General features: G+C 46.2%; 1 protein-coding gene across 2 annotated transcripts in view; it reads right to left on the minus strand.

Moving 5' to 3' along the window:
• Positions 1–24811, minus strand: part of myo1ea (myosin IEa) — a 69560-nt gene that overhangs the window by 3451 nt on the left and 41298 nt on the right. Inside the window, exons 10-28 of one of the 2 annotated variants that reach the window (XM_069190535.1) lie at positions 24432–24628; positions 23241–23321; positions 22214–22300; positions 21632–21718; positions 20001–20168; positions 19801–19886; positions 18660–18741; positions 17605–17711; positions 16053–16151; positions 14591–14735; positions 12225–12339; positions 11133–11302; positions 9702–9847; positions 6729–6875; positions 6270–6427; positions 5786–5872; positions 4837–5029; positions 4235–4270; positions 164–333 (exon numbers count right to left, since the gene is read on the minus strand). In XM_069190535.1, the coding sequence (XP_069046636.1) occupies positions 164–333; positions 4235–4270; positions 4837–5029; positions 5786–5872; positions 6270–6427; positions 6729–6875; positions 9702–9847; positions 11133–11302; positions 12225–12339; positions 14591–14735; positions 16053–16151; positions 17605–17711; positions 18660–18741; positions 19801–19886; positions 20001–20168; positions 21632–21718; positions 22214–22300; positions 23241–23321; positions 24432–24628 (2361 nt within the window). The remainder of the gene's footprint in view (positions 1–163; positions 334–4234; positions 4271–4836; positions 5030–5785; positions 5873–6269; positions 6428–6728; positions 6876–9701; positions 9848–11132; positions 11303–12224; positions 12340–14590; positions 14736–16052; positions 16152–17604; positions 17712–18659; positions 18742–19800; positions 19887–20000; positions 20169–21631; positions 21719–22213; positions 22301–23240; positions 23322–24431; positions 24629–24811) is intronic. The other variant, XM_069190536.1, reaches the window with a different exon arrangement.

Here is a 24811-nt window from a genome sequence, read left to right on the forward strand (position 1 = left end):
TCTCGTGCCGCAAATACTATGAAGGTAGAGAGTAAGATGAATAACCTAGGATAGCTATATATTTAATAAGAGCTAGATTTTCAGGTCTCGATCTCTAGCTGCGAGGCTGCTCTGTCTTTCGAGCGCAACGCTAGTGTTTCAGGAAGGCAAGTCGATTACGCACCTTCTTTGACGATTTCAATGACGTCATCAGCATTGAAACTCAGTTCGTCTGTATCCTGGGCGTCGTAGGCATACAGCGCCTTGCACTGTGGCACCTGGGGCTTGGGCTTGGGCAGGGGCTTGGGCCTGCCTCCGCCGGGCATCGGCCTGCTGGTGGTCTGTCTGTGGGCGCTGATGGCACAGAGGAAGACAGAAAGGGGGCTCAGTGATGCCAGGCAAAACGGGGGCCTAAAGTTAGTGTTTAGCACTGAGGGAGAGCACAAGACGTCACAGCACGCCCTCTGAAATATTGCTCTGAATGTCTTACCAGCCTTCCTGAACATAAATCAGCCTTTCTATTAATAGTTTCCTTGGGTGTTTTCAGATGCTTTTTATTCAATGACAAATATGCAAATTAGCCACTCCGTTTCATCATTTTCAGGGTGTCTAAGGCAGGAGGATACAGCTCATTGACCAATCCCATGTTCGAGCTCCCTAAACACAAGCTCACAGCTTCACTGAGGAATTAAGACGTGGGCTAGTTCACTTCGCAATACAGTGGAGTGGGTCTGTCTGCTTGGGCAGTAAAACGAAGAATAGGAGAATAACCTCATAAAAGGGCAGGGAGGACATTTCTGTAGACCAATTAAAGAATTCAGAGGAACACTGACAGTGCTCTTCACAAGCAGTTAGAAATTATGGTGACAGAGCTTTTGTGTTTTTTATCAATTTTCAAATGGTAAATTACAGACAAATTACTAGAGCTGGGGCAGCACAGCATATTGGGTAAGCCTTTGACCCATATCTGACCAGCTGTAGGTCTGGGTTCCTGCTGTAGATAATTCTATTGTACCGTTAAACAAGGGTTATCAGTTGCTCCAGTCCACTCAGCTATATAACTGGGAACCAGTTCTGTGGGGTTATCCCTGCTGTGGCTCTGATATTGACTTTACCTTTACCAGAGCCAGCAAAAAGCAAACTTTTGCACCCAGCCAAGACAGGTAATTACACTGTAAACACGAAGTTAAAAAAGCAAGGCTTGCTCTCTGCCTCCCTGATAGTTGTCAGCTGAATTGTAAACACATATTAAGAAATTCGGGTATATTTTTCATTGTGGGCACTACTTGTGAATTATCTGCTTGTTAACCAGAATCCAAAGTTTCATTCTGTTCCCTCTTTTCATTCTTTTTTTAACCCATTCTCCTTGTCTTGTCTTCGGCACATTTCAGGAGTTTGTTTAGACTTTTCCCCCATCTCCTCTTTCAGAACACGCTGGTTCTGCACAGCCCACTCCTTTTCAGTGTTTCTAAGCATGTCCGATTCCTTTTCTTGGCTTCTAGTAATGGCAGCTACACAACTGAATTGTGGGAAAGAGAACGGAATATTGGGATTCTTTAAACTGTCCTTGGACAGACTCTGGATTGGCAAGATCTTCCCTAGAATACAGTATAACAGCTTACAGATATGTCAGGGCTGCTCACCTGCTGTTCCCTCGTTCTGTATGAGGGAATGAGCACTCTTCTTTAACCTTTTAGGTGAATGCAAGCCCCAAAGGGCAATAACCAATATCGCAAAACAGGACATATTCAATAAAGGGATGAGCAGAAGCCAAGCATTTGGAAGAAAACACCCAAGGAAACAGATATCTAAGTTATTTTACTTTACAGAGGGATCTGTTTTGTTAACATGAACACAGTTTGAGAAGGTTAGTCAAAACGGATGATCAATACCAGTTAAGGGAGGCTTTTGCAGAGAATCTTTAGGCAGAACAAAATGAAATGTAAAAAGGTTGCGCATGTACAGCTACGCTAACTACCCAAGTAATGCTTTTCTGGTTCTTTTCTTAACCCACACCATTATCCTGTTAGAGACGCTGAGGTCAGCGGTTAGAACAGGAGCAGAATTAAGAACAAGTAACTCTCAAGTGCCTTCGTTCAACTGGTTTTATTGTAACGTTTGTTCTTTCAGAGGATGTTTGCCCTATTTGAATGGAGAGTCACAGATACTATTCATTTTTAATAAATCCTACAGCAGTGCGCAGTTCACTTGTGCAGATTGGAAAAAAAAATCCAAAAATAATAATGAGAAACGTGGACATATTTACAGCAAAAAACTTAAATCTAACAAACTTCTGATATAATTTCTCAGCACTGTGACCCAAACCTGGCATTCATGTTAGAGACGTTCTCAGAAGAGAACTGGATCTCTTTGTCAGTCTTCCCTGCTGTGTCTGAGGCTACCAAGCACACCGGCCTTATTTATTCAAACCCTTCTCCCGCAGTAATCCATACCAGAGTCGAGGTCAGGTAAAAATTGTGAGACGATGGAATAGAAATCACATTCATGGAAAATGTAAATATCTTTAAGGTCTAATCACATTCTTGCTGCAGTTCTTGCATACATATGTAACCAATACTTTAATATGTGATGTTTGTAATGAGGTCACTCAGAAGATTACATTTTTAAAAGGACAACTGAGTACAATGTGCCCTTTGTAAATTCTTAATACTCAGACTGGCTGCTGCCTTCTGCCAGTGCTTAACCGATCTCCACTCAGTCTTTTCCTTTCACTTATAAATTGTTGCTTTTGTCTTGCTCCGTCCCTCCATGTACTACAATTCTCACCTTCTCTTTGGTTTGTATTGCCCAATCCTCTTTTCGTCACTCCGCACTGCTCCCTCCCTCCTCATACACATCTTTCTCTCTCGTTTCTCTCAGTTCTCTCTCTAAGCAACTGCACTGGTACTCATGACCAGCAGGCGGCGCTACAGTCCCATAAACCCAGTCAAGCACCAGAACGGAGAAATGAGAAGCTTCCAACACAAAAGAACTCTTCAGGATTGTGAAGGGGAAATGTAAGCTTATTCGTCAGACTCAAGACTCAAAAGTTTTCACTATAGGAATGTGACCATCACCCCCAAAAACAATTCTCTTCTACATTATCCAAGGCATTTTTTTTGTACTGAATGTTCGGCCATTTCTGTACAAGTAATTCAATAAAAATGCCGACTAGGTCTGCCTTGAAGGGCCTTCTCTTCAAGACAGACAGTACCACTACGTCGTGTGGGAGCCTGGTTTCAGGGGCAGGTCACGTCACAGAATCTGGAGAATATGTGAAGCTCTATACAAATCAGAAACACCCTCACAGAAAGCAGAAACGCCACCACATAGAAGTGCATGTCTAACTTATTGGAAGGCATTTGTCTCGCAGCTAAAGCACCACTAGGTAAGTTAACTCTGGTCCTTTTGTTGTTAGATTGCTTTAAAAAAAGTTAACAGCACAGCTCGCACTCATTTTCCGTCACCGTAGAAGCCTGTGGTCTGACCTAAGGAGATGCTTATGTTGACCAAAAAGAAGACAGTTCCTGTTCCGCCGAAGATGTTCCAGGATAAACCAATGTGAAGGAGACGAAAGGCTCTAAAAATAGGTCGGGAGGCTAGTTTTTAGAGGGCGTAAAACTTTAAATAACTGACAATTCAAAACAGTTCAGTGCAGTTTAGTACCATTTAAGTAATAGGAGCTAATCAGCTAAATAACATGCAATTGAATTAATTCAATGGATTAGTGTTTTCCAAAAATAAAAGTCTGATGGAAAAGATTTCAGTGATGGAAACTGTCTTCTTCAGATATGACAGGGGGGACTCGCGCTTAAAAATTGGGGGATGTCTTTTTTTCTTAGATTTATGTATGTTAACGTTCTTCAGAAGGAAAAGTGGTCCACTGTGATGAGCAGTTTACACACTAAAGCCTTCTTCATTTATCTTTCTTCGTCACCGGACCCTTGAATCAATTAGCTCTAAAAAGCACGAGGGGTAGATGAGCCCATCAGCAGGCTTCCCTGTGTTCTTAATGAGGCCTGGAAGGGCTAAGCATGGGTGTTAACTTTCTTCTTCTTTTACAAGGACCAGAGTTGACCCTAATTAGCAGGATGAGTAAACCTAGTTGCTGCGTCTCTACCAGCTGTTAGGCAGTTTAAAAACAACAAAATCAAAACTGCTAAGGGTGTGAGAGAAAGGAGGAAAAGAATTCCAACAGGCTGGGCAAAGACTGAGTCACAACCACCACCCGAGAGAAACATTGCGTTCGACTCACGTTCGTCCGCTCTCTGTGGGCAGCCTCTGCCGGTTACTAGAAAGGAACAGAGTCACGCACAGTTACAGTCGGTGGCCATCTTGGCGGACCTGGGGCCTTGTGTCTGTTAAACATCCGGTCCCAGTTCTCACAGGGCCAGCATTTCTACACAAGATCGCCCACTTGGGGGGCAGCAGCCTTGCCACACGGGTCAAAAAAATAAGGACAAAGCGAGAGAGCGTTACTGGGTCACGAATCCTCAAATAAAAATGGAGTTACGTGTGTGCCTTTGCGGACAGTTTCTGGCGTCTGTCGTGGGGTGAGAAAGAAACCAGTCCAGCTCGGTCACAAGCTTCGCAGCTACATCAGCAAACGCTGAGGGAGTCAACAATAAATAATGGAGCTGCTTTTCTTAAAAAAAAACATTTAAGGAAGTTTACTGTCAAAACTTAAAAGATTCTGTAATTGACCTGATTGATGTCTGTGTTCACGGCAGTAGCAGGAATGCGAAGGTGGAGGGCACACATGACAGTGAACACAACCCCTGTGAGCCAGGGAGCATCGGGCTGCAGCGCTGCCCTGGTTACGGTTGCCCTGGAGACGGCGCGGTGCAGGTGACTCACCCCGCTGCGCCCTGGTCAGGCACCCTCAGGCAGTCCAGGTCGGGCTGCGGGGGCCGGCTGTTCCTCTGTTTCAGCTGGTGGAGGGTGACTGGCGGGGGCAGGAAGGTGGGGTGGTGGCTGGGGTGGTTCGTGGGGGCAGCCCTCTGGCTGACGTTGTTACCGGCTGACTTTATCACTCCGTTCTGGTGGGAAGCTGCAGATCAGGAAAAAGAAACGAGAGCTTGTAGGTCCAGCTGAGAACTTGGTTGAAGCCCCTGAGACGGGTTCCAAGGACTCAAATCCTCTTTCACTGGCCAGCTGACAACTGAGCAGGAAGTAAATAGGAAAGGCAAAGAATACTGAACTATGACAGAATATTAAAGCTCTCAAGGAGGAAACATAGCTTTAATTGATATAAATCCATCACATTTTGTCCTTTAATGTTTGCTGATGGGATGGCACAGTGGATAGCATTGCTGCCTCACAGCTGGGGCCCTGGGTTCAACTCTGGACATGGGCTGCTATCTGCGTGGAGTTTGCATGTTCTCCCCAGGTTCTTGTGGGTTTCCTCCCATATTCCAAAGACATACCGCTAGGTTAAAGGGGTTCTGGGAAAATTAGTCCTAGGTGTAAGTGTGTGTGCGACTATGTTTGTGTCTGTGTGTCTGCGTGTCTTCAGATGGACTGAAGTCCTGTCCAGGGTGTATCCTGCCTTGCACCTGTTGCTTGCTGGGATAAGCTCTGGCTCTCCCATGCCCCTGTATTGGATAAAGCCGTTCTAAAATGGATGGATGTTGGCTTATATTCACTGAAAAAAAAAGCATTAAACTTATTGACTTAAAAATGATAAATGATAAATTATGGATGAATAAAAAAAGGAGGAAATTCAAAAATTCAGCGAGTGACACTTTCCCTTTTCCTCTTCTGTTGCCTCTGACCTTTCTGACCTCAGCAGTGCAAAGCATCTCACCTGGGGGCCCAGGGGCAGCTCTGGTGGGGTAGCTCTGGGGCGCTCTGGAGACACTCCGGCTTTGTGAGAAATTCTTCCTGGTGGGACCTGGAAATGAAAAGAAAACACTGAAGGGGACAATGCCAAATCTGTCCGCCGGTCTTGGCAGAGTGTCACGCCAACGCCTACCTTGGCAACACTGAGGTTAGCAGCGCTTACTGAGCTGAGAGCCTGAGATTTGGAAAAGACAGGTTTGAAACCTGGAGTTACAAACAAATATGCCAATATGCAATTTCCTCCTAATACATAACCTGTCAATAAGATTCCTTTAAGGTGCCGATATTTTTAGCTTTAAGTGCTGTATGTATGGACACTGCATCCTTGATATTACAGAACTAATACTATGAAAGTGAAATAGAACTAAGGGTCTAATACTACTCTTGAAGTGTTGTTTCGTGAGGAGAACCTGGGCGCTGTATCTGAAGAACATGCTCCGCAGACTTACGTGTGTTCTTGGGGAGTCCGGGCCCGATGCTGACCTGCAGCATTTTGTTTGTGGGGTTGAGGACGGCCACGTCCCCCTGGCCCTGGACGAACTGCACCTGCCGAGTGCCCCCCGCGCTCCAGGGACCCCAACTCTCCTTCTTCAGCTTCATTTCAAGTCTGGACACAACAGCAGCCCGTCAAGAGAAGTTCATGCTCAGATTACGTAAGCGGGAGAGTAACTGAGCTCCACAGCACAGCCTGGTCCCTCTTACACCCTGTTATACTGCTATAGCGCCACTCCACCCCTCTCGTCTTGACCACATCACCCCAAAAACCACAGAGGCCAATCTCTTCCTGCCCACTGAATAGGAGTTCTCTTTGTATGAATACAATAACAATCATATCCTGATATATCAAGACCTCTGCACCAATGCAGGACAGGTATTTTCTTTGCTGTCGGGCTCGAGGTCAAACTCACATAGTGCCGAACTTCAGAGGTAGCGTCCTGTGGGTTTTCTCCTCGAATCTCTTGGACAGGAGGCTGATGAACTCCGTCTTGAAGATGCACTCCAGCAGGCTGTCGTACTCCTGCTCGTGAAGGATGAGGAAATCGTCCTGCATGGTGCTGAGGGACGCGAGAGGAGTGAGAACAGCGTTAAAGCGGGGAAGCGGCTCAGGGCTCGGTCTTTGCGCAGCCCTCCAGGCTGGTGCTGATCTTCATTGCCTCCTGTAGCACATTGGTCCTGTAGCTGCACAGAACAAATGAGTGTGATAAAGAAAAGGAACAACTTTCCTCGCTCGTTTTTAACCTGGAGACTGAACTATGGCAAGAGATTAAAACAGAGGAAGAGCACAGTTATCGTCAGGAGGATGGCCATAATTAACCACAATTGTCCACTTGCACATATTGTCTCAGCAGTATCAATAATAACCGGCAGGAGCGAATGAACAACACAGTGCGCACCTCCAGATGACAAGAAAATTCTAAATTGTTTTATTAACCTTTATTGAAAAACTACAATTTCCTTTTACACTGGCGAAGAGGAGGATTGAAAATGGAAATGTAGCACAGAATCAGGGATGCAGTTCCAGGAATTCAGGAGTCTGCCATCGCCCAGGGATTCACAGAGCCTCCTGCAGCAATGATTCCAGCCCGGCGCCAGACACAGGCTGAACAACTGATGACTTTCATCCCTTATCAAGGAAGAAAATCTGCCATTTAAATGAGCTTGCCGTAGAACGAATTTGAATGCCACAGAAGTGTGTGTGCAGCAGTTGCCAGGGTCTAAAATTAAGAGTGAAAACCAAATCAAGTGGCTACGTTGGCGACACCTCCATTTAGAAATGCTCCCATTAGTTAAGGCTCCTTAAACAGCACGTCGAGCCATTGGTTAAGCTGCTTATTACCAGAAATATTCCCCCTGCAGCCCCTCAGCATCACAGATTCCGTGCATTGTTTCCCCATTAAAGGCGAGCTTTTTAATGAGGTTTTTACGATTCCCCATTTCCTGATCTGTGTCACCTGCTATGTATTAATCGCCCCCCTTCCCTGCTCAGAACTGCAGCTCACATGGCCACCCGCGCACACCCGGTTACCTCCCACAATTCCCTGCTAGTCCGGCTTAGCCTCAGGGAGCTCCTTCTGCCCTGCTCCCATTAACCAGCCACAATGGGCGCTCCTTTAATTGCACATGGTGCAAAGTAACCACAGGACTAATAACCTAATAATGTTTATAATCCTTGTAAAACCGCAGCCCCTTGCTATCAAGATCAATGCTTACTGAGGAGTGGAGTTTCAGCACAGCCGAAGGCACTCGCCCGTTCACACACTTCAATTTGTATATTCCAGGAGGCAAAGCAAAGGGCAAAGATTCCCATCGCAGACATTAATACAAAGCAGAGACTGTAAACTGACATGAGCGTCCTTAAGAATCTTCTCAGAGTCTTTTCACAAGGAATCTTTTCTATCAGAATCTATATTCAAGAACATGCTGCTGTGACAAATGAGCTCTCGAGCCTTCTTAAACGCACTCAGGCCCAGCCCAGAACAGGACAACAAACCTGCAGAGTTTGAGGCAATTATGTCTGTACAGCAACATCGCTTGGTTAAAATATTTCACCGTTTCCTTTTTCTCAAATCAAACTTTGCTGAGATGTCTGCAGCTTTGCAGGTGTTGCGAAGCGGGAAAGAGCACAGATCAGGGATTTCAGCCTACTTCCTTTGAAGTCGGCCTGCGCACTTCTGCAGTGCTCAGCTGGTATCTCCCCTGTTCTCTGCCAGAGGATATTCGTCATCCCAGCAATAACAGCACTGGGGAGACTGAAGTGCTCTAGAGGGGGGTGGTAGAGCAGGGGGAGACGGTGAGACAGAGCTCCGGCTTTGAATCAGAACAGCTGAAGGAGCTGAACCTTTCTGGTCTTGAACCGCAGACAAACAGGAGACCTGGCAAGAATCCTCAAAGGCTCTGAGAAATTCAGCCCAGAGGATGTTTTCAGAATCAACAGTGAAACACACACCAGAGGAGACAAGTGGAAACTCCACAGAAGTGCAATTAAAACTGAGAACAGGAGGGACAAGCTATCCAGCCATGTCGCTGAAGCCAGTACCCTGGTTACTTTCAAGAAACTGTGACAGTAGATGAGATCCCTGGAACAATTAGCTATGGGCCACACTGACTGGATGTGCTGGATGGCCTCCTTTCGTTTGTAATGTTCCTGTGTTCTCCTGCCCCTGCCTTTCGCAATGCTGGGCCCTTGTTTCAATTTTGAACTCGGCAGCAAATTTCCAATTACCAGGTGCCATCTTTGTTCCTCAGATTGGAAAAGTAAAAGGGTCTGGGTGAGGGCTTTGTTCCACATACCCCTGTCATGACACGCTTGTTTACACCGGGTGGAAAAACTGCTCTCCAAAGGACTGAGGAGTGCTAATAATAAAACTTCTAAAGTGCTTTTCTGGAAGCACCGCTCAAAGGGCTTTACAGGTAATGGGGACTCCCCTCCACCACCACGAATTTGTAGCCCCACCCAGATGGTGTGACAGAAGTTCGCTCACCACACACCAGCTATCAGTGGGGAGGAGAACAGAGTGATGAAGCCAGTTCAGAGATGGGCATTACTAGGAGGCCATGACTGGTAAAGGCCAGGGGGAAATTTGGCCAGGACACTGGGGTAACATGAGAAATGCCCTGGGATGCCGGGACCTCAGTTTCATGTCTCATCCGAAGGACAGATGGATTGAGGCCACGAAGAGAAGATCAGTTGAAAGCTCTTGGTGTGTCTCAGAGGCTCATCTGTGATCACCTCCTTGGCATCTGAGCGTAGGACTCATAGCGGAGTGTCCTCGACACCACCACCCCAGGGTCTGCTGCGGCCTTGGGAGCTGATTGGCGAATGAGACTCCACGTGCAGACACGCCCCCCCACCCCCCTCCACCCCCACACGGTGGGCGTACCTGAGAGAGATGGCCAGGATCTTCTCCACCTCGACCCGGCGCTTCAGCACCTCGGTCACCTGCCCCTTGTCCGGGCCCTGCTTGACCTTCTCGCGGCCGATCAGGTACACGCACCTCGGGGTGAGGACGAGGTCCCTCTTCACGCCCTGCAACCACACAAGGGAGCTGTTCTCTGTGCGGCCCAGCCCTCCCAAACGCCTGGGGGCTGCGGTCACGCACGCCAAAGGGCTGCGTAACCTCGGCAAGCATGAGGACAGCACAGCAAAATCACCTTCGGAAGCCGCTCTGAAACAGAAGAGCGGCTTCCGACGCAAGCAAGTCATTGTCACAGAGTCGGGCCTCTCTCGTGATGTACCGAGAGGCAATACCAGTGCAAGAAAGGAGTACTGGAACAAGAGCACTTATGTCTTTCATGCCTCTCAGTTTCAGCGTGACATTTTTGAATGATTACAATATGAATTTCAAAATTAGGGTTCTTCACAAGGAAAAATGTCAGGGTAGTCCAGCTTAATGGCCAACAAACCTGTTTTTTTCTGTATGTCTGTGGTGAATGTCTGTGGTGAAGGAGAGCCATTAAGTTAATTCCTTTCCAATAGCCCACAGACCCAATGTTCTGAAAACATTGAAGCAGCACTCGTCTGCATTTTTAGACTTGGTTTTGAGGGGGAAATCCAATCGATGCAAGGCCACTTGCATTCTGACACAATCAGAATTTTCTTAGAAAGAAACGAAAATCTGTGCCTCGGACTCTCGTTCGTTGAGGTGCCACTTTCAACCGAGCTTCCTCTTTCCAAACCTCATCAGGTTTTAGCGTTTCCTGTCTGACATCTCAGCCGTTTGTAACCACAGGAAGCAAAATAACTCCTAAAGAGTCGAATTAGTGTGCCTTACTGAAAGAGATACCCATTTATTTCTCTTCACATATCTCATAATTTAATTCATATGCTTGTACTGTATATGGATTTCCCCGCTCAGGAAAGAAAGACAAAATGGCAACTCTATTTGAATGTTGCTGCATAATGGCTTCATTATCCCTTCATAGCGGCTACACAAGACACTATAATCAAATGCATAATACTTTATAGGGACATGCCCACACAACATACTGTAACTTGTACAATAAGAGGTCATGCAGTTTCCTTTAGCATTACATCATACAAAGTGCTATCAACAATGCTAAAACAAAAACCAGGTCCCTTTATGCATGTTATCTCGTTCAATTATGTTATCAATTAATGTTCAATTATGCATGTTATGTTATTCAATTAAAGCGTAACTGACAAACCTAACCGCTAAGGACGTGGCGTTGAGCGCTGTCCAACAGAACCAGTGTGAATAGCAGGAGCTAGGAGCCCCTCAAGGACCATATTGTATCTGGCCATTTATGGGTGCCATCCACGCACGGAGAGAAAATGAGCTGCTCGCGGTTACCTTGAACCGCCGGTCGTATTTGGTGACTTTGTCGGCGAAGTCGATCTTCTCTCTCTTGGCCAGAAACTGCCGCAGCTCGGGCCGGTCGTCCATCCCAAGGTAATCCCCGACGAAGTTCCTGTTGATGCTGTGCCTGCGGCGCTCCTTGCGGTTCAGCAGCAGGTCGGAGGCTAAGGACACGAAGGACAGGGCAAGGACAAGCTCAACGGGTGAACAGCAAGTCCTCGGGGCAGGCCTTTCTATCTGGGCTCCAGCTCTTCTTCAGCCGCATCGTGGGGCAAACCAGGGCAGTGGAGTGAAAACTCGCGTGACCAGCTCGGCTGCAGGGCCCAGCTGGGCTCGGGTTCTGTTAAGCCAGTTGCACTTCTGCTGTGCTAATAATTACAGTAGCTCAATCAAGTGTGTTCCACACCGAAGGTCACCACAAAGCACGGCTCTCTTCTCCAGCCCTGCCTGCTTATTTCACCTGCACCTGTTGCCATAACTAATGTCTTCCTTTCTACCAGTGAACTCCCTTTCAAAAGGTTGTGGCATGTAGCAAGGCTTTATTAAAGGGACATTCTAAAGCCAGCTTCTTAACAGGGCCGGTGGACTTTAGCCTCATGCTGAGCAGATTAAACTGGATTTATATGCAGTGGTTAATTATAATCTATGGGAAACTGATTGCTCTGAATGGACTGATTCCAGGCATCTTGGGGTGTGGAGCTTATGAAAGCATCACGTTGATTTCTTTAACCAGTGTAGCTGTTAATTACCTAACATAGTAATCAAATCAATCATATCTTGTATAAGAAAAAGATTCACTTCTCATCACAGGAGAATAAATACAAAATATCTGCTTCTGCATTAGAGGTTGACTGTCTCAAAGCTGTAAAGGGAGGGTAAGAATGGGGAAACGAAGTTCATTTGCTCACAGAAAACAAGTCCCTAGTTTCAGCAGAGGGAAGTTTACAGACCAGTGAAACACTGAAATGCAGAGAAGAATTTGGAAATGCAAATGCAGACAGGCTGAAGTCAGGGCTACTGGGAGAATTTGGCACGCAGTCGAAAGCTGAAATGTCAGGGAGATGCAGGCACTCGCTGTGGCCGTACCTTCCTCTCTCATCTGCACGTATTTCTTTCTGGCCTGGTACTTCCGCCAGGCTTTCTGGATCGCCCGAGCGTAGCCGTCGAACTTCCGTTCCCTCGTCTCTTCAAGCAGGAACAGCTGCGAAGGCGAGAAGACAGATCAAAAAAAACGAAAACCCACTTCCCAGCCCTCCACAGGAGAAGGGCCAAGACAAGACCCCGCAGGAACTTGCCGTCTCTTTCTGCAAGCTCCTTTTGGCCACACAGGACCACCCTCTAGTGCTGTTACTAAGATTACTGGCCGGAGCCTTCAGTGTTCTTACAGCCAGCTGTCAGTCACGTGTTCTGTATGATTATTTAGTGGGTGATGTTGCATAACTGAGGTGCTGTTACTAGACCACTTGCAAACAAGGCCCACTTAGGACCATTTTTACTTTCACCACGTCAGAGTCCTCGTACTGAAGGTAAACAGTAAAAAAGGAGGGTAAATTTGCACAGCCAAATGAAAGCAAACAAGTACCATGATCGATTCTTTACCCTTTGCGTATGTGAGCAGTGCATCTCACTGGTTTCGCTTTAGCTAAACACTCAAAAGATTAATACCATTTTATCCACATTCCTAATTACTCCTTCTAGACCTGACTACGTAACTGTAAAAAGCACTTCACTCCAGGAGAGTGTAGTCTTTATAAAAAATAAAAATCTTCCTTAACACTAATTAGTGAAGAAGGAGGAGCTGCGTCAGTAATGCTAAAGGTCATGGTCCTTCAAATAAAATGGCCTCGTTAATGAACAGGCTGCTAAGAGACATCAAAGCAGCATTTTACCTCTTCTGTGAGCCAGGGGTGGCCAGGACAGCACTCCAACCCTCTCTTCTGACCCGTGAATCATTCAGTGCCATTTCCTACTGCCCTGCTATTTCCTGCACCAACTTGCTACGGCCAGCAAAATAACAAACCCGGCTTTCCAAGAGACTAAACATCCTGTCCGATTTCAAGTGCCCATGTGATGGCTGGCAGGGAGTCAAAGAACCGGGGTGCCCTTGTTCTCCTCTGGGCTGTGTGGCCTCCCCGTGCGCCTTCCTCGGGGTCACAGAAGCTGCTGTCCCGGCGCGTCATATCACACTAGCCAGGCACGTCCCGGCACAAGCACAAGAGAACGTCCCGTTACGATTAATCACGTGAGGGAGGGAAAACAACCCGGCACCCCACCACTGTTGCTGGAGACACGCATGACAAAATGTGACCTGTCACTAAAATTTACACCACCAAAGGAAAGGGGACCAAGACCAGGAGTTTTAACCATCTTTGTAAAATAAAATATCACCAGTACATAATTACTGGATAATGGGGCCTTGTTAGTAGAATTAGAGCTGGTTTGTTTAATGCCATTATTTCAGTAGCCGATCTCATAAGAATCAGGAGCCTACTTGAGAACAGAAACGGGACTTTTAAAACCTGATGGCTGGGGGGGCTGCAGGGATGTAGGGGCGGTCGTCTCAGGCTTTCGCGAAATGACACGTTGGCACACAACCCCCGGCATTCACATGTTACAAGGGCTGATTCAGGTGTGCGCTGGAAATGTCAATACGTGAGCTCACTAGCCTGCTGAGTCACAAAAACAGCTTTCATACAGCAGCGCACAAAAAAAAAAACTGCAGCCTCTGTGTCTGTCAGAGCCCCACACCCCTCACCACATCATCGCACTTCAGATCAGGACGGGAACCGAAAATCTGCAGGCTCGGGTTTCCACAGGCCAGATCTGACCACCGCGCGGCTCGGATCAAACAAAGGCCGGCCTTATTCCCTTACCTACCGAGTGAACGAAAACACACGCTTCTTTAATCCCGCTACAGCAGTGGTGCAGTGATTAGGCTTGTGGGTCAAACTGCTGCTTTAGTCCACTAAAATACCCAGCTGGACATACAGGCGGAGAAACAAGTAGCTTTGGATAAAAGTGTCAGATGGAATACAGTAGCATTAAGAGCTGTACTTATTGCATTTGCATTTGGGCCTTGACAATTCATAGAATTGAAAGGCGCTACATAAGAAACTGATTGATTTGTGGGTGACCGATGACTCCTGTTGATGCAGGAATCCCATGACTGCTTCCTCCACGCTGTGGCTAGAATGAACCCAGTGTTGTGTCGATGATAAGGGGGCTGGTGACGATGTTACCACCGTGACACACTACACAAGGCTGAGAATGGGACGATAAGGGAGTTGAAGCTCTTGCTCAATCAGGACAGTCCTGCGCTCTTCTTGCCTCCCCTTACCTAAGCTGCGCCCGAATCTACCCGGGTCGGAGCAAAGCAGGAAAGGAAAAGACCCGACGAGCCCCTCATTCTTGCCACAGCCGTGGCCGCAGTGCGTGCTGGCCTGCAGGCTTACCGACTCTGGCGCCTTGATGAAGATCTTCGTGCGGCCCAGCTGGAACTGATCCTGGTCCATGTTGACTGACCGGAGCAGGTGCAGCACTCCCTGTTTCTCGTCGCCGCGCCATGTGGGCCAGGACTCCTTGGTCAGGATGGCGTACCTGAGAGGGAAGGGAGGGTACAGTCAGGGCAGTTTTCAGAGCTGGGCAAGACAATCCACTGGCGCACCAAGCAAAGGCGTCTGCATACGAGTCTGGAGCCATAGCTGAAATACGCCACATGGAGAAAAGACTGTAAGGAAACGGATGTGGAACTCTTAAAACCCATCAGGAAGAATGAATATTGATTTTTGTATTGATTGTTTGTAATTTATTGTATTTTAGCTAAGAATGCCGACATTATCTTCCCGTGAAGGTACTTTCTAAGAAATTAAACTCACAATATTTCTCTGTGCTTGTCTGTCTTTGCTAGTTCAAACGTGAGATCCAAACTACATTCAAAACCAGCCTGGAAAAAGACAGGGCTTTCTCTCAGGAGAGGTGTGGCATATCGTCGGGCTGACAGCGAGCGTCAAGCCCACTCTTCTCTTTTCAAGACTAAAAGGATTCCTTTATTGGAGCCTGGCCTTTAGCACATCTGGGCTGCTGTTGGTCACACTTGTGAGCAGAGCCGACCGAAAGCGGCGCCCGCTGCCTGTGTCTGGATTTTCGTGAATTCCGGGCAGGCTGAGCAAGGGTGGAGCGACCGTCTGCTTTCCTCTCCCGGGCAGAGCCAGGGAGTGACTTCAGCCCCCATGCAGCAGCCATCAGCCTCTCCAATGGCCCTATTCACAGGCTCCAGCAGGCAGGCCGGGAGCCAGCCAACACAAACAACAGCAAAGTGTGCACTTCCTGGTTGCCTCAAACTGCAACTCCTGTGCACGCCCTGTGGGAGTGAGATTAGAGGCTGAACTGAGGAGACCCCGATATGATTTACACCGATTAACATCAAGCCACTCTCCCTGTCTCTCTCTCAGGTCTAATGTCGCCAGTGGGCCTAACACTATGGAACTTTTAGCCTTTTTTTAATGTTCAACCCCTTCTGTTTTTTAACACAAAACCTATAACAGCCAATAAAAAAAAGATGCATAAACAGACTCATAAATACTCCAGCTGAGAGCTCTTTTCACCAAGACAACCTCAATTTTGCATGCGTTTTTATCGAGCCTGGCAGTTTCATCAGTTTGTTTGCCACAGCAGTAATGCACACCCAGCGTGTGCAGGGCTGCCCCTCTCCTACAGGGTTTTTATCAGCCTGCGCAAACGAACCACCTCATTTCAGCTGCGGTTTTTCCACCTTGATTTGCTGAACCCCCTTCAGCCATGGATAAAGAAAGCGTTCGGCTTTCTCGTTGCATTTCCTCTTTTCACAAGCTTCCCAGTGATGCAGTCTCCGGCAGCCAGGAAAGGAACAAAGCGCCAGATGGATCGTTGGCTCACCTGTTCAGAAACTTCCTGAAAACCCGCCGGTATGCGTAGCCCGCCCTGCGGACTCTGATGTTCTCCTTCAGGCCCAGATATTCCACCTGGTGCTTCACTCTAGACATTGACGGAGCAAACAGAACACAGTGAATGAACTGATACCAGGCCTTCGACTTTGCCTGCTTGCTCCATTTCATAGGAAAACCAGCTGTGTGGCGGTTACTGCCTGAAAAGTCCAAAAAGATTTTCAGAGTAAATACCACATGTGCGGGCACTATATTCTTATATAGAAAAATCCCTTCATCTACATCTAGTCAATAGACTCTACTAATGAATTAAAATTGCACTTGCATACCTGAAGCACAGAACTATTTAAAAAAAGTTTATCCTGGGAGTTGAAATCAATACCCGAAGCACTGATTCATGTCCTCAGATGTTCCTCTCTGAAGATTCACCTGTTGTTTTCCGGCTTCCTATGTAAAATCTCTCCACCCACTGTGCATTCCCCTGGCTCTCAGGATCAAAGGCCAAACCTGTCAGTTTCAGTGTGAGAACAGCATGGCCGAGGTCTCCGTTATTTCTTTCAAATGTGCAATTGAATTTCCAAACTAAACCTGGAGGGCTCCCTGGATTCATTTTTTAAACACATGCTGCCTTTGGGAAGAACGTATTCAAAGAGCTCTTTCTATCGTGAAACCTGACCAGTTTTCTTTTTGGAGCAACAACAGGAAGACTACAACGCCCTGAACAATGAAGTGCATCAAATCAGTACATCGTGTACCTCGCTGCACTTTCTGAGGAAAGAAACACGGGGGGAGAAGGCTACACAGTCTCTGCGCAGTTACAGACTTCCTCCCTTATTTCGGAGATCTTTATTCGATTAGATTCTGATAATGCCATTATGAACGCCTAGCTAAAATTCCACAGACTTTACAGCCAGAGCTCAAACATGAAATGCCAGATTACTGTACGTCACTAAAACAGAAATTCACTGTCTAGTCTTCATAGCAGTGTAGGAAAATTCCGCTATACAAAAAGTGAAAAAAATATTAAATACAATTGTTTAGTTTCCAGTGAGAGGAGGCATGGCAAGCGCTGTCATTAGCACTGCTGCTTCACCACAATGGGGCCCTGGGTTCAATTCCTGGGGTGCTGTCTGCGTGGAGTTTGCATGTTATCCCTGTGTTCGTGTTGGTTTCCTGCCACAGTCTAAAGACATACTGGTAGGTTAATTTGCTTCTGGGGAATTGGCCCTGGTGTGAGTGTGTTTGTATCTGTATGTGCCCTGTGATAGACTGGCATCCCATCCAGGGCGTATCCTGCCTTACGCCTGTTGTCTGCATCCATGAATTAGAGAAAGCAGTTAGAAAATGGAAGCATGGATAGTTTCTAATAGAGCACAGACCTGTAAATTGTACAGACTAATGCATTGCACATACAAGCAGAGCTACTGATTTGTGGATAAATGTTTCTATTGCTAGATGGAACCAAAGTCTTAGTACTTGTGTGTGAGGCAGACAGCAGGCAGGGGGTTAAATTCTCAAATTGGACATTGGAAGTGATGCCTTACCGCCCCTCCTCCCAGTCCCTTGGCTTCTTGGTCTCGTTGGGTTTGATACAGCGGATGTAGTGGGGAGTGCATTTCACCAAGGTGCTCACCAGATCATTGGCTTGTTTCTGTGAATGGATATCAGGCGGTGGAAAGCTCAGTTCAATCACCTGAAACTGTCAAACATAAGCATTCTCTCTTCTCCTTTAATGAGCTCTGACACAATACAAACCACAATCTCAAATTAAGTAGCTCTCCAAAGAAGATGTGATAATGATGTGTGTGTGTCCCTATGCATACAGAGTGGGGCTTCATTGCTCCCCACTGAGCGAGGAGCTGCAGCAGTAAAACAGAATGAGACCTGACTGGATGCTGAACGAGGGACAGGAATACAGTATATTAACTGGCTATGATGAGTTTTTCTTTAATGAAAACCCAGATAACCATGCCCAATGTGATTACACCTTTACAGCTCTCTCCACCTTACTGTTTTACCTTACAGCAAAAGTGCTCTCTTTGTTGTAACTCTAAGCTCCGAGAGCTGTTCAGTATTGTGCAGAGGGCTAGGATGAAATGCACAGACAGCGGACAGCCTGTACCTCTTACCATGCAGGAGGTAACGGAAGACACAGAGCAGCTTAGCGGAATGTGCAGCTAGCATTAGCGCGACTCGCGTTTATGTGCCCCACAGAAAACAAAATTAAACGACAGAATAAATATATGAAAGCAAAGGAATAAAATAATTGATAATATAGCAACAAAACGTGAGAAGGCCTCAGATGGGAAATCTAGGGAGAATACACTGGAGCAGGTGGACAATTCTGCTCAACAGCTGTTAGTCTGTACATCCTGCGGCACAGGGACAGTTGTGTGCCTCGGTGTCAGGACTGCAGCGAAGCAATAACATCACAGACATATGAGCCACAGAGCATGGACAGCCCGAACCATCAGCAAAGTCAAAGGGCTTTAATCTCTTTCCAGCTACTGCACCTGCCCTGACAGAAAGGGCAGTTGTTTGTTTGTTTTGACTTGACAAAAAAGCACAGACTCAGTCCAGTGTCTTTCCTTCCAGTCACCTTTATTTTGCTCCCAGCAGTTGTGGGTCGGCCTTTCTTATCTGCTTGGAGGTTTTCGGGGAACAAGGCACGTATGAAAGACCTATTGGAGAAGATGACGGAAAAAAAAGGCAAAACGCTCAGTTATTTTATGAGACACAGGACAGTTGCGGACAGTTATGAAATGAACTTTTCATCGATTTGGAATTACAAGAGAATCCCAGTCTTGTGGCTCATATAGTTTTTGTGTACATAAAGACCAATAAATGGTAAAACACCTAACTTTGGCTCAATGCTGAAAATTACTTCTTAACATTTCAGCATATCCATTATTTTAAAGAAACATTCTGTAAAACTGTTTGTAAAACAATTTGTCTAAACCCTGAATTCTTTGAATTCTCAATTTATTCAATGAAATGACATTTTATAAATAGTGGCTGGCCATGTATTCACTTACAATGAAATTCTGTAGCAGATATATTAACAGAGAGCAGATCAAACTAAAAAGGATCTTAAAGTTGTTCTGTCACAGATCTTTATGGCTTGCCTAGATGGGTTGAATATGATTATCAAGAGACGGAGATGATCTGTCCAGCTGGGCAGTGCAGCTTTGGGCTCATTCACACCAGCAACAATGAATTTTTCAAATGAACTTGACAAAGAGGTGTGCCTTGTACTGCGGCAGTCAGATCTGCAGGCTGCAGTTTCCTAGCCCATTCGGAGGCGTGTGCGAATGTCTTCTGGCGGGCCTCAGCCTTACACCACAAAAGCTGCAACACAATAGTTCGGACTCGGGGTGTTTGAACAGATGGCAGCCTCAGCTCAATAGAGCCATCAGGGTGCCCCTGCTGAGAGCCCCCTGTGCACCCCAGGGCTGAGCCAGGCGGACAATAGCAAGGCCACAGCAGCGTTTCCCACAACACTTCCCAGAAGGATGCCACACGCTCACATGGGGTGTAGGGGAAAACGCGGCAGGGGGCAATGTTAAATGCAGCAATGCCCCGCTTCTCTCTTTCCACAGCTACTGCCCTGACTGCCACCTTGCCACCCAGGTTTTTTCTGCTGCATCCCAAAGGAAAAAATAATCCGAGCGCAGGACTTCTCCACCTCAAGGGACCCCTCTCGACAAGCCACGCAACCCAGGATAGGAGCCGTCACCTACGTTTCGCTGCTCTGCATCAGCTCGATGAGGTCCATGAACAGCACGTCTCGGTTTCTCTCGCAAAACCCCTCCGCGTCGTACGAAACCTGCAGACAGCGCCAAATGCAGCAAAGTCAGCCGCCAGCAGCTCCTCCTCGCCCTGGCCGAGCCCTGTCCGCTGTGTCCAGGCGGGGAGAGCGGCGGGGGGGGTGGGGGCTCACCTTGCCGGCGTAGTGGTGGATGATGAAGCCCTGGTTCCAGCTGTTGAAGTGCTCGTGCGAGTTGATCTGCACGCGGAGCTTCTGCAGCAGCGTCTGGTCGGCCCCCTCGCCCACCGCGTGCATGGTGGCGCACACGTCGTCCAGAATGCTCATGATGCCCGGGGGGTTCTGGGACCAGAGCACCACAGAGAGGGAAGTCAGACTCCGTTTGCAGGGTCTAGCGGTGACTGGTGGCTGCATTTCCTCCAGTGCCAATTACTGTCTAGTCCATTTTGTATTTTGAGCACATTATTATCCAGTCAGGGAGGTCATGTTAAAGTGAGAAATACATACTAGCAGTAATGCATTTATTCCATCCTGAAAAGAGAAGGAAACAACGTTTTGGCTGTGGAGCCTTCTTCTCTTTTCAGCATGGAATAAACCTATTACTTGTTCCTTTGCAAGTATGCATGCTGACGCAGCTACCCACCTGAACCAGCAGTAATGCTGCTTTAGTACTTCTTGTAGAAAAGGCTGCAAATCCTGGGATCAATAAAATAATAATAACCAAATGGGCTAGACGGGCCTCTCTGTTTCTTGAATTCTTCAGACTAGCAGTTAAGTGCTAGAGAGAACCTCATCATTTCTCCAAGCAGTGCATTTTTCAAATCTCCAGCGAAGCACGCTTTTTATTGTGAGCAGTGAGTGCATCAAATCCCCCACATCTTCTGCTTTAAGGGAAAAGAAAGCCATGTGTGCTGACAAAGGTCTAAAGTGAGGTCGACATTCCACTTGGCATTATAGCATTTTGTTTCCTGACAGGTTAACCACAGATGCAAGTACTGTTTAAGGAAAATGGTCCCTTCTCTAATCAAGTCTCATTCACCACACCATCTCCGAGCACAAACATATGCACATGTAGCTTTCAAGGGAGTCACCAACTTCCATTTTTAGCTAATTGAGTATGTCAAACCACAGCTGCCGCTGAGCTGGATAAAAAAATAAAAACACAAAGCTTAGTCCCAGCTGTCAGGAAAGGGCAGCCCGTTCCAGCCAGAATTTTCAATTCTCTGGGTCATGTTTTCGACAAAACAAACAACTCGTGCTTTTCTCCTGACCGTGGGGAAGACTGCATTCCCACATCTACGCAACACAACATTGGAACAAGAATCTAACGAACGACATGCCGTGTCTTTTTTCGGTCAGATCAGAAGGTTTCACTCCTCGTTCTGAAATTCACAGATAAAAATGGTGGCTTTTGGGATAAACACGGATGCAACAGAATTCAAAAAGCATGACAGCACAAGTGCAGGTCTAACAATTACAGCTGCAGGAAGGAACAGCAGAAACATAGGAGAGCATATAGCCCTAATGAGCCCAAGAATGGCTTTATCTTGTGACTCTGCCTTATCTTTAATGGATGGTGTGCAGGATTAAAGCAGAAGTGCTGAGAGTCCCTTGTGGGTTGCTGTCCAGACAAACAGGGTGTTGTCCTGTCATTTACCATGTATACTGGTTACACAATGGGGAGAAAACTGAATTTGAACTGATCATTCACTGAAACCCACAATGTTATCCCAGTCATTTCAAAATGAGTTTCATTGTTGAACACAGCAAAAAGTTTAAGGAGGTGTGTAAAAAGCAAGACTTACAATTTTACTCTCTATGAGATCACAGACAATCTTGTTGTTGAAGTAGTCGATGGGAGTCCATCTAATGCCCTCCTGAATGTACTCTTCCTGAGAGAGAAAGCCAAGAGGGTTCTGAGAGGAGGGGCCTCAGAGGTTTCTGAGAGCTGTTTTGAAAGACAGCTCTGGGCTGAATGTAATGATTAGGGAACTGAAGCCAGCGGATGCATTTTCCATTAACTATATACAATGGCAACTGTGCCTTTAATACAGGATACTGTATTTCTCGTCACTGACACTGAAGTTGAACTATTTTTTATAAAATCTTATTTAATATATTTTGTTTTTTTTCCCTTTTCTTCTTCTTGACCATCTAAAATGATAAAAATGATAATTAAGAAAGACTACTGTACATTCTCCAGTGATAAAGTGGGTTAAGCACATTTGTTTCAAATAAGTTGCATTCCATCATGGGATTATCTTAGTCAAGGTGATGTACAGCAAAGAGGGTTTCTCCAGATCTCGATGGCACCAGCTGCATTAATGTCATGGTTGATTTATAGGAGATCGATATTCATGCACGACGGGCTCTAAAAGTCTTATTACCTGTTCGGCTTTCAGGGTCAGCTCAATAAAAATCTGCTGGAGTTTTTCATTCACAAAGTTAATGCAGAACTGTTCAAAGCCATTTTTCTGAAAAGGATAAAATGTGTTATAACTCAAGCCGAACTGGATATTTAATGTACCATTGACAGTAACATAGTCTAAATACCAAATATCAGAAAACACTGTATATGCCATAACCAGTTATATCCTGTAACATGAAAATTCCAGGTACTGTGCTTTCCTTTCCTGTAGATAACAAAAACAGACACAATCACATTCGATTGTGCTCTACCTAACCATGAAAAGTGAGTAAGAAAAGGGTTTTTGGGTGCTTAAATAATGCACTTCAACCACGTACTAAAAATAAAACATGCAATAAAGCACTTTGACAATCTGCAGGGCACTCTGGCAAGCTGGGGATATGCTCTCTGCCGCCTACAGCTGTGGTTTTTAAGGAACTCTTATCTCCAAGTCAACATAGCTTTCGTGATGAGAAATCATAATTGAAGCAGTGTTCCAGCCTGAGCCCTGTACACTGCTTATTATCTTCTGTAAGCTGTAGTGTCCCTTTTTATAGTCTGGGCACCGATTTCTGTACTCCCATGAGCCTTCACATGCTGAACAAGACATTAAGAAACCGCCCGGTAGAACAGAGCAGAGAATTTGGGTTGAATTGTAAAGTATTAAACAAACAAACAAAAACAAAAGTACAGTGAGGCCCTGCAATCGATACATTTATAGTATAATGACATATTATTGAGACTCTTACTCTCTCAGCAACTACATGTTACAGTGCTTAAAGATATTTCAGGTAAGACGTAAAATGCTATTCAAGATGTGTGATTACTGAAGTCTAGGCATTCATATACATTTTAGACAATTAAATAAGTACTATGAATTTCATCTTTTCATTCCAAACCTACTGCTATGTCACAGCACCATTTGCATTTCACCATTTCTTTATTCACAGTACAGCTTGGTATCTAGGGCCTGATAGGGATTTGAACGCCCACACAAACATTCTTACCTGGAAAATTTCAAATCCATAAATATCCAGCACTCCTATGTTGTAGTCTTGATGGTCCTTCACCATGGCTTTATTAATCGACTGCAATGAACAAACATACAGTATGTGCAGCTGGATGAGAGCCTTAGATCATTTAGCGACCAATTACCAAACAGGCTCGATGAGTCAAATACTCTTTTTGCTTGTAACGTTTATGTTCTTAGTACATTAGATATTAATAAGAATGCTATTAAAATCACATCTCCACCAGGTTTAGAAGACAGAGAGGCGCAGAAATAATTAGTTTGTCTTGACTTAATAGCACATTTCTCCCTATCCTTCAGACCCAAGCAATGTGCTAGCCAGGCCCTAGTTTGCAACACACTCTGCTGACACAGGCGGTTTTAAAGACTCCTTGGCCACTGACATTACCCTTCACTCTTCCCTCCATAATCACTTCGACTGGGCTTCAGCTACCTAGCTAAACCTGCCAGCCAGATGTTAGCAGTCCATTAAAAGCACTTCGTTCCAGCTTTTATCCGCTACCTCAATTCTCTCTGAGCAGATTCCACAGAAACAAAAAAAAAATCTGCAGCTGAACTGTTGAGCACAACCGAAGCATAAAACAGACATTTTTGGGGCAGGAAGCACTTTTCTGTTGTATATAGAAGCAGTTATAGATCCCATCTGCATGATATACAGATTTATAATTCAGTTTACTGAAGGAATGAAAAGGATTTTAAATAAGACGTGAACTAAAACCTTTGCTCATCTGATAGTCTTGCACAGATGCAGGCATTACTCCTCGTGCACTGTTGCCTCAACTAGGAAATTCACTCCCACATTTTAACTCCTACTAGACTAGGAAGAAACAGTGCTCACAGTAAAACTCCAAGGGGGATGGATCCCTGACAAACAAGTGCAATGACTTGTTACTTCATGCATTAATGAGAACCCTTCTTTCACACAAGTGCTGGGATTTGAACCCACAACCTCGCAGTTATGCATCCAGAACCCCGACCGCTGCACCATACAAAGAGTAATACGAAACAAAATGCTGATATGATAGCACTGAAATCTTGTTAAGAAAGGTTTTCTACATTAAAAAAAACTTCCTGCAAATCAAACACAGTAGGCAGTTGCTTTTCTTTTCATCTCTGTTGTGCTTGGTAATTGGCGCCTGTGCCGGCAGGGGCGCTGAGCACTGCTCACCTCCACCAGGTAATCGAAGACGCGGGCGTGCAGGGCCTTGGACAGGGCATCCCTGGTGTAGCAGGCCTGCTCCACGTTGAGCGTGACGTCAATGGACTCCGACTTCCCACCCCACTTGCTGTCCATCTTCCTGCTGGTGAGCTTCTCCTTCAGCCGGCTCTGGTCGATGCCCAGCAGGAAGGCGGGGAAGGCCAGGACTGCAGGAGCACAATTAGGGCCTGCTTTAACACCCGAAGCCCATCGCTACGGCCAGCTTTTCAACGTCTCTCCATCTCCACCCAAGCCACAACATTATAGCTTGGCTCCCACCATGTGAAATAAACGTAGCCATGTCTCGTGAGGTGCGCTGCCCAACGGGCAGGAAAACGACAGAGCGGACA

Source organism: Lepisosteus oculatus, chromosome 5 (assembly GCF_040954835.1).
Source record: "Lepisosteus oculatus isolate fLepOcu1 chromosome 5, fLepOcu1.hap2, whole genome shotgun sequence".
Classification (NCBI taxonomy): domain Eukaryota; kingdom Metazoa; phylum Chordata; class Actinopteri; order Semionotiformes; family Lepisosteidae; genus Lepisosteus; species Lepisosteus oculatus.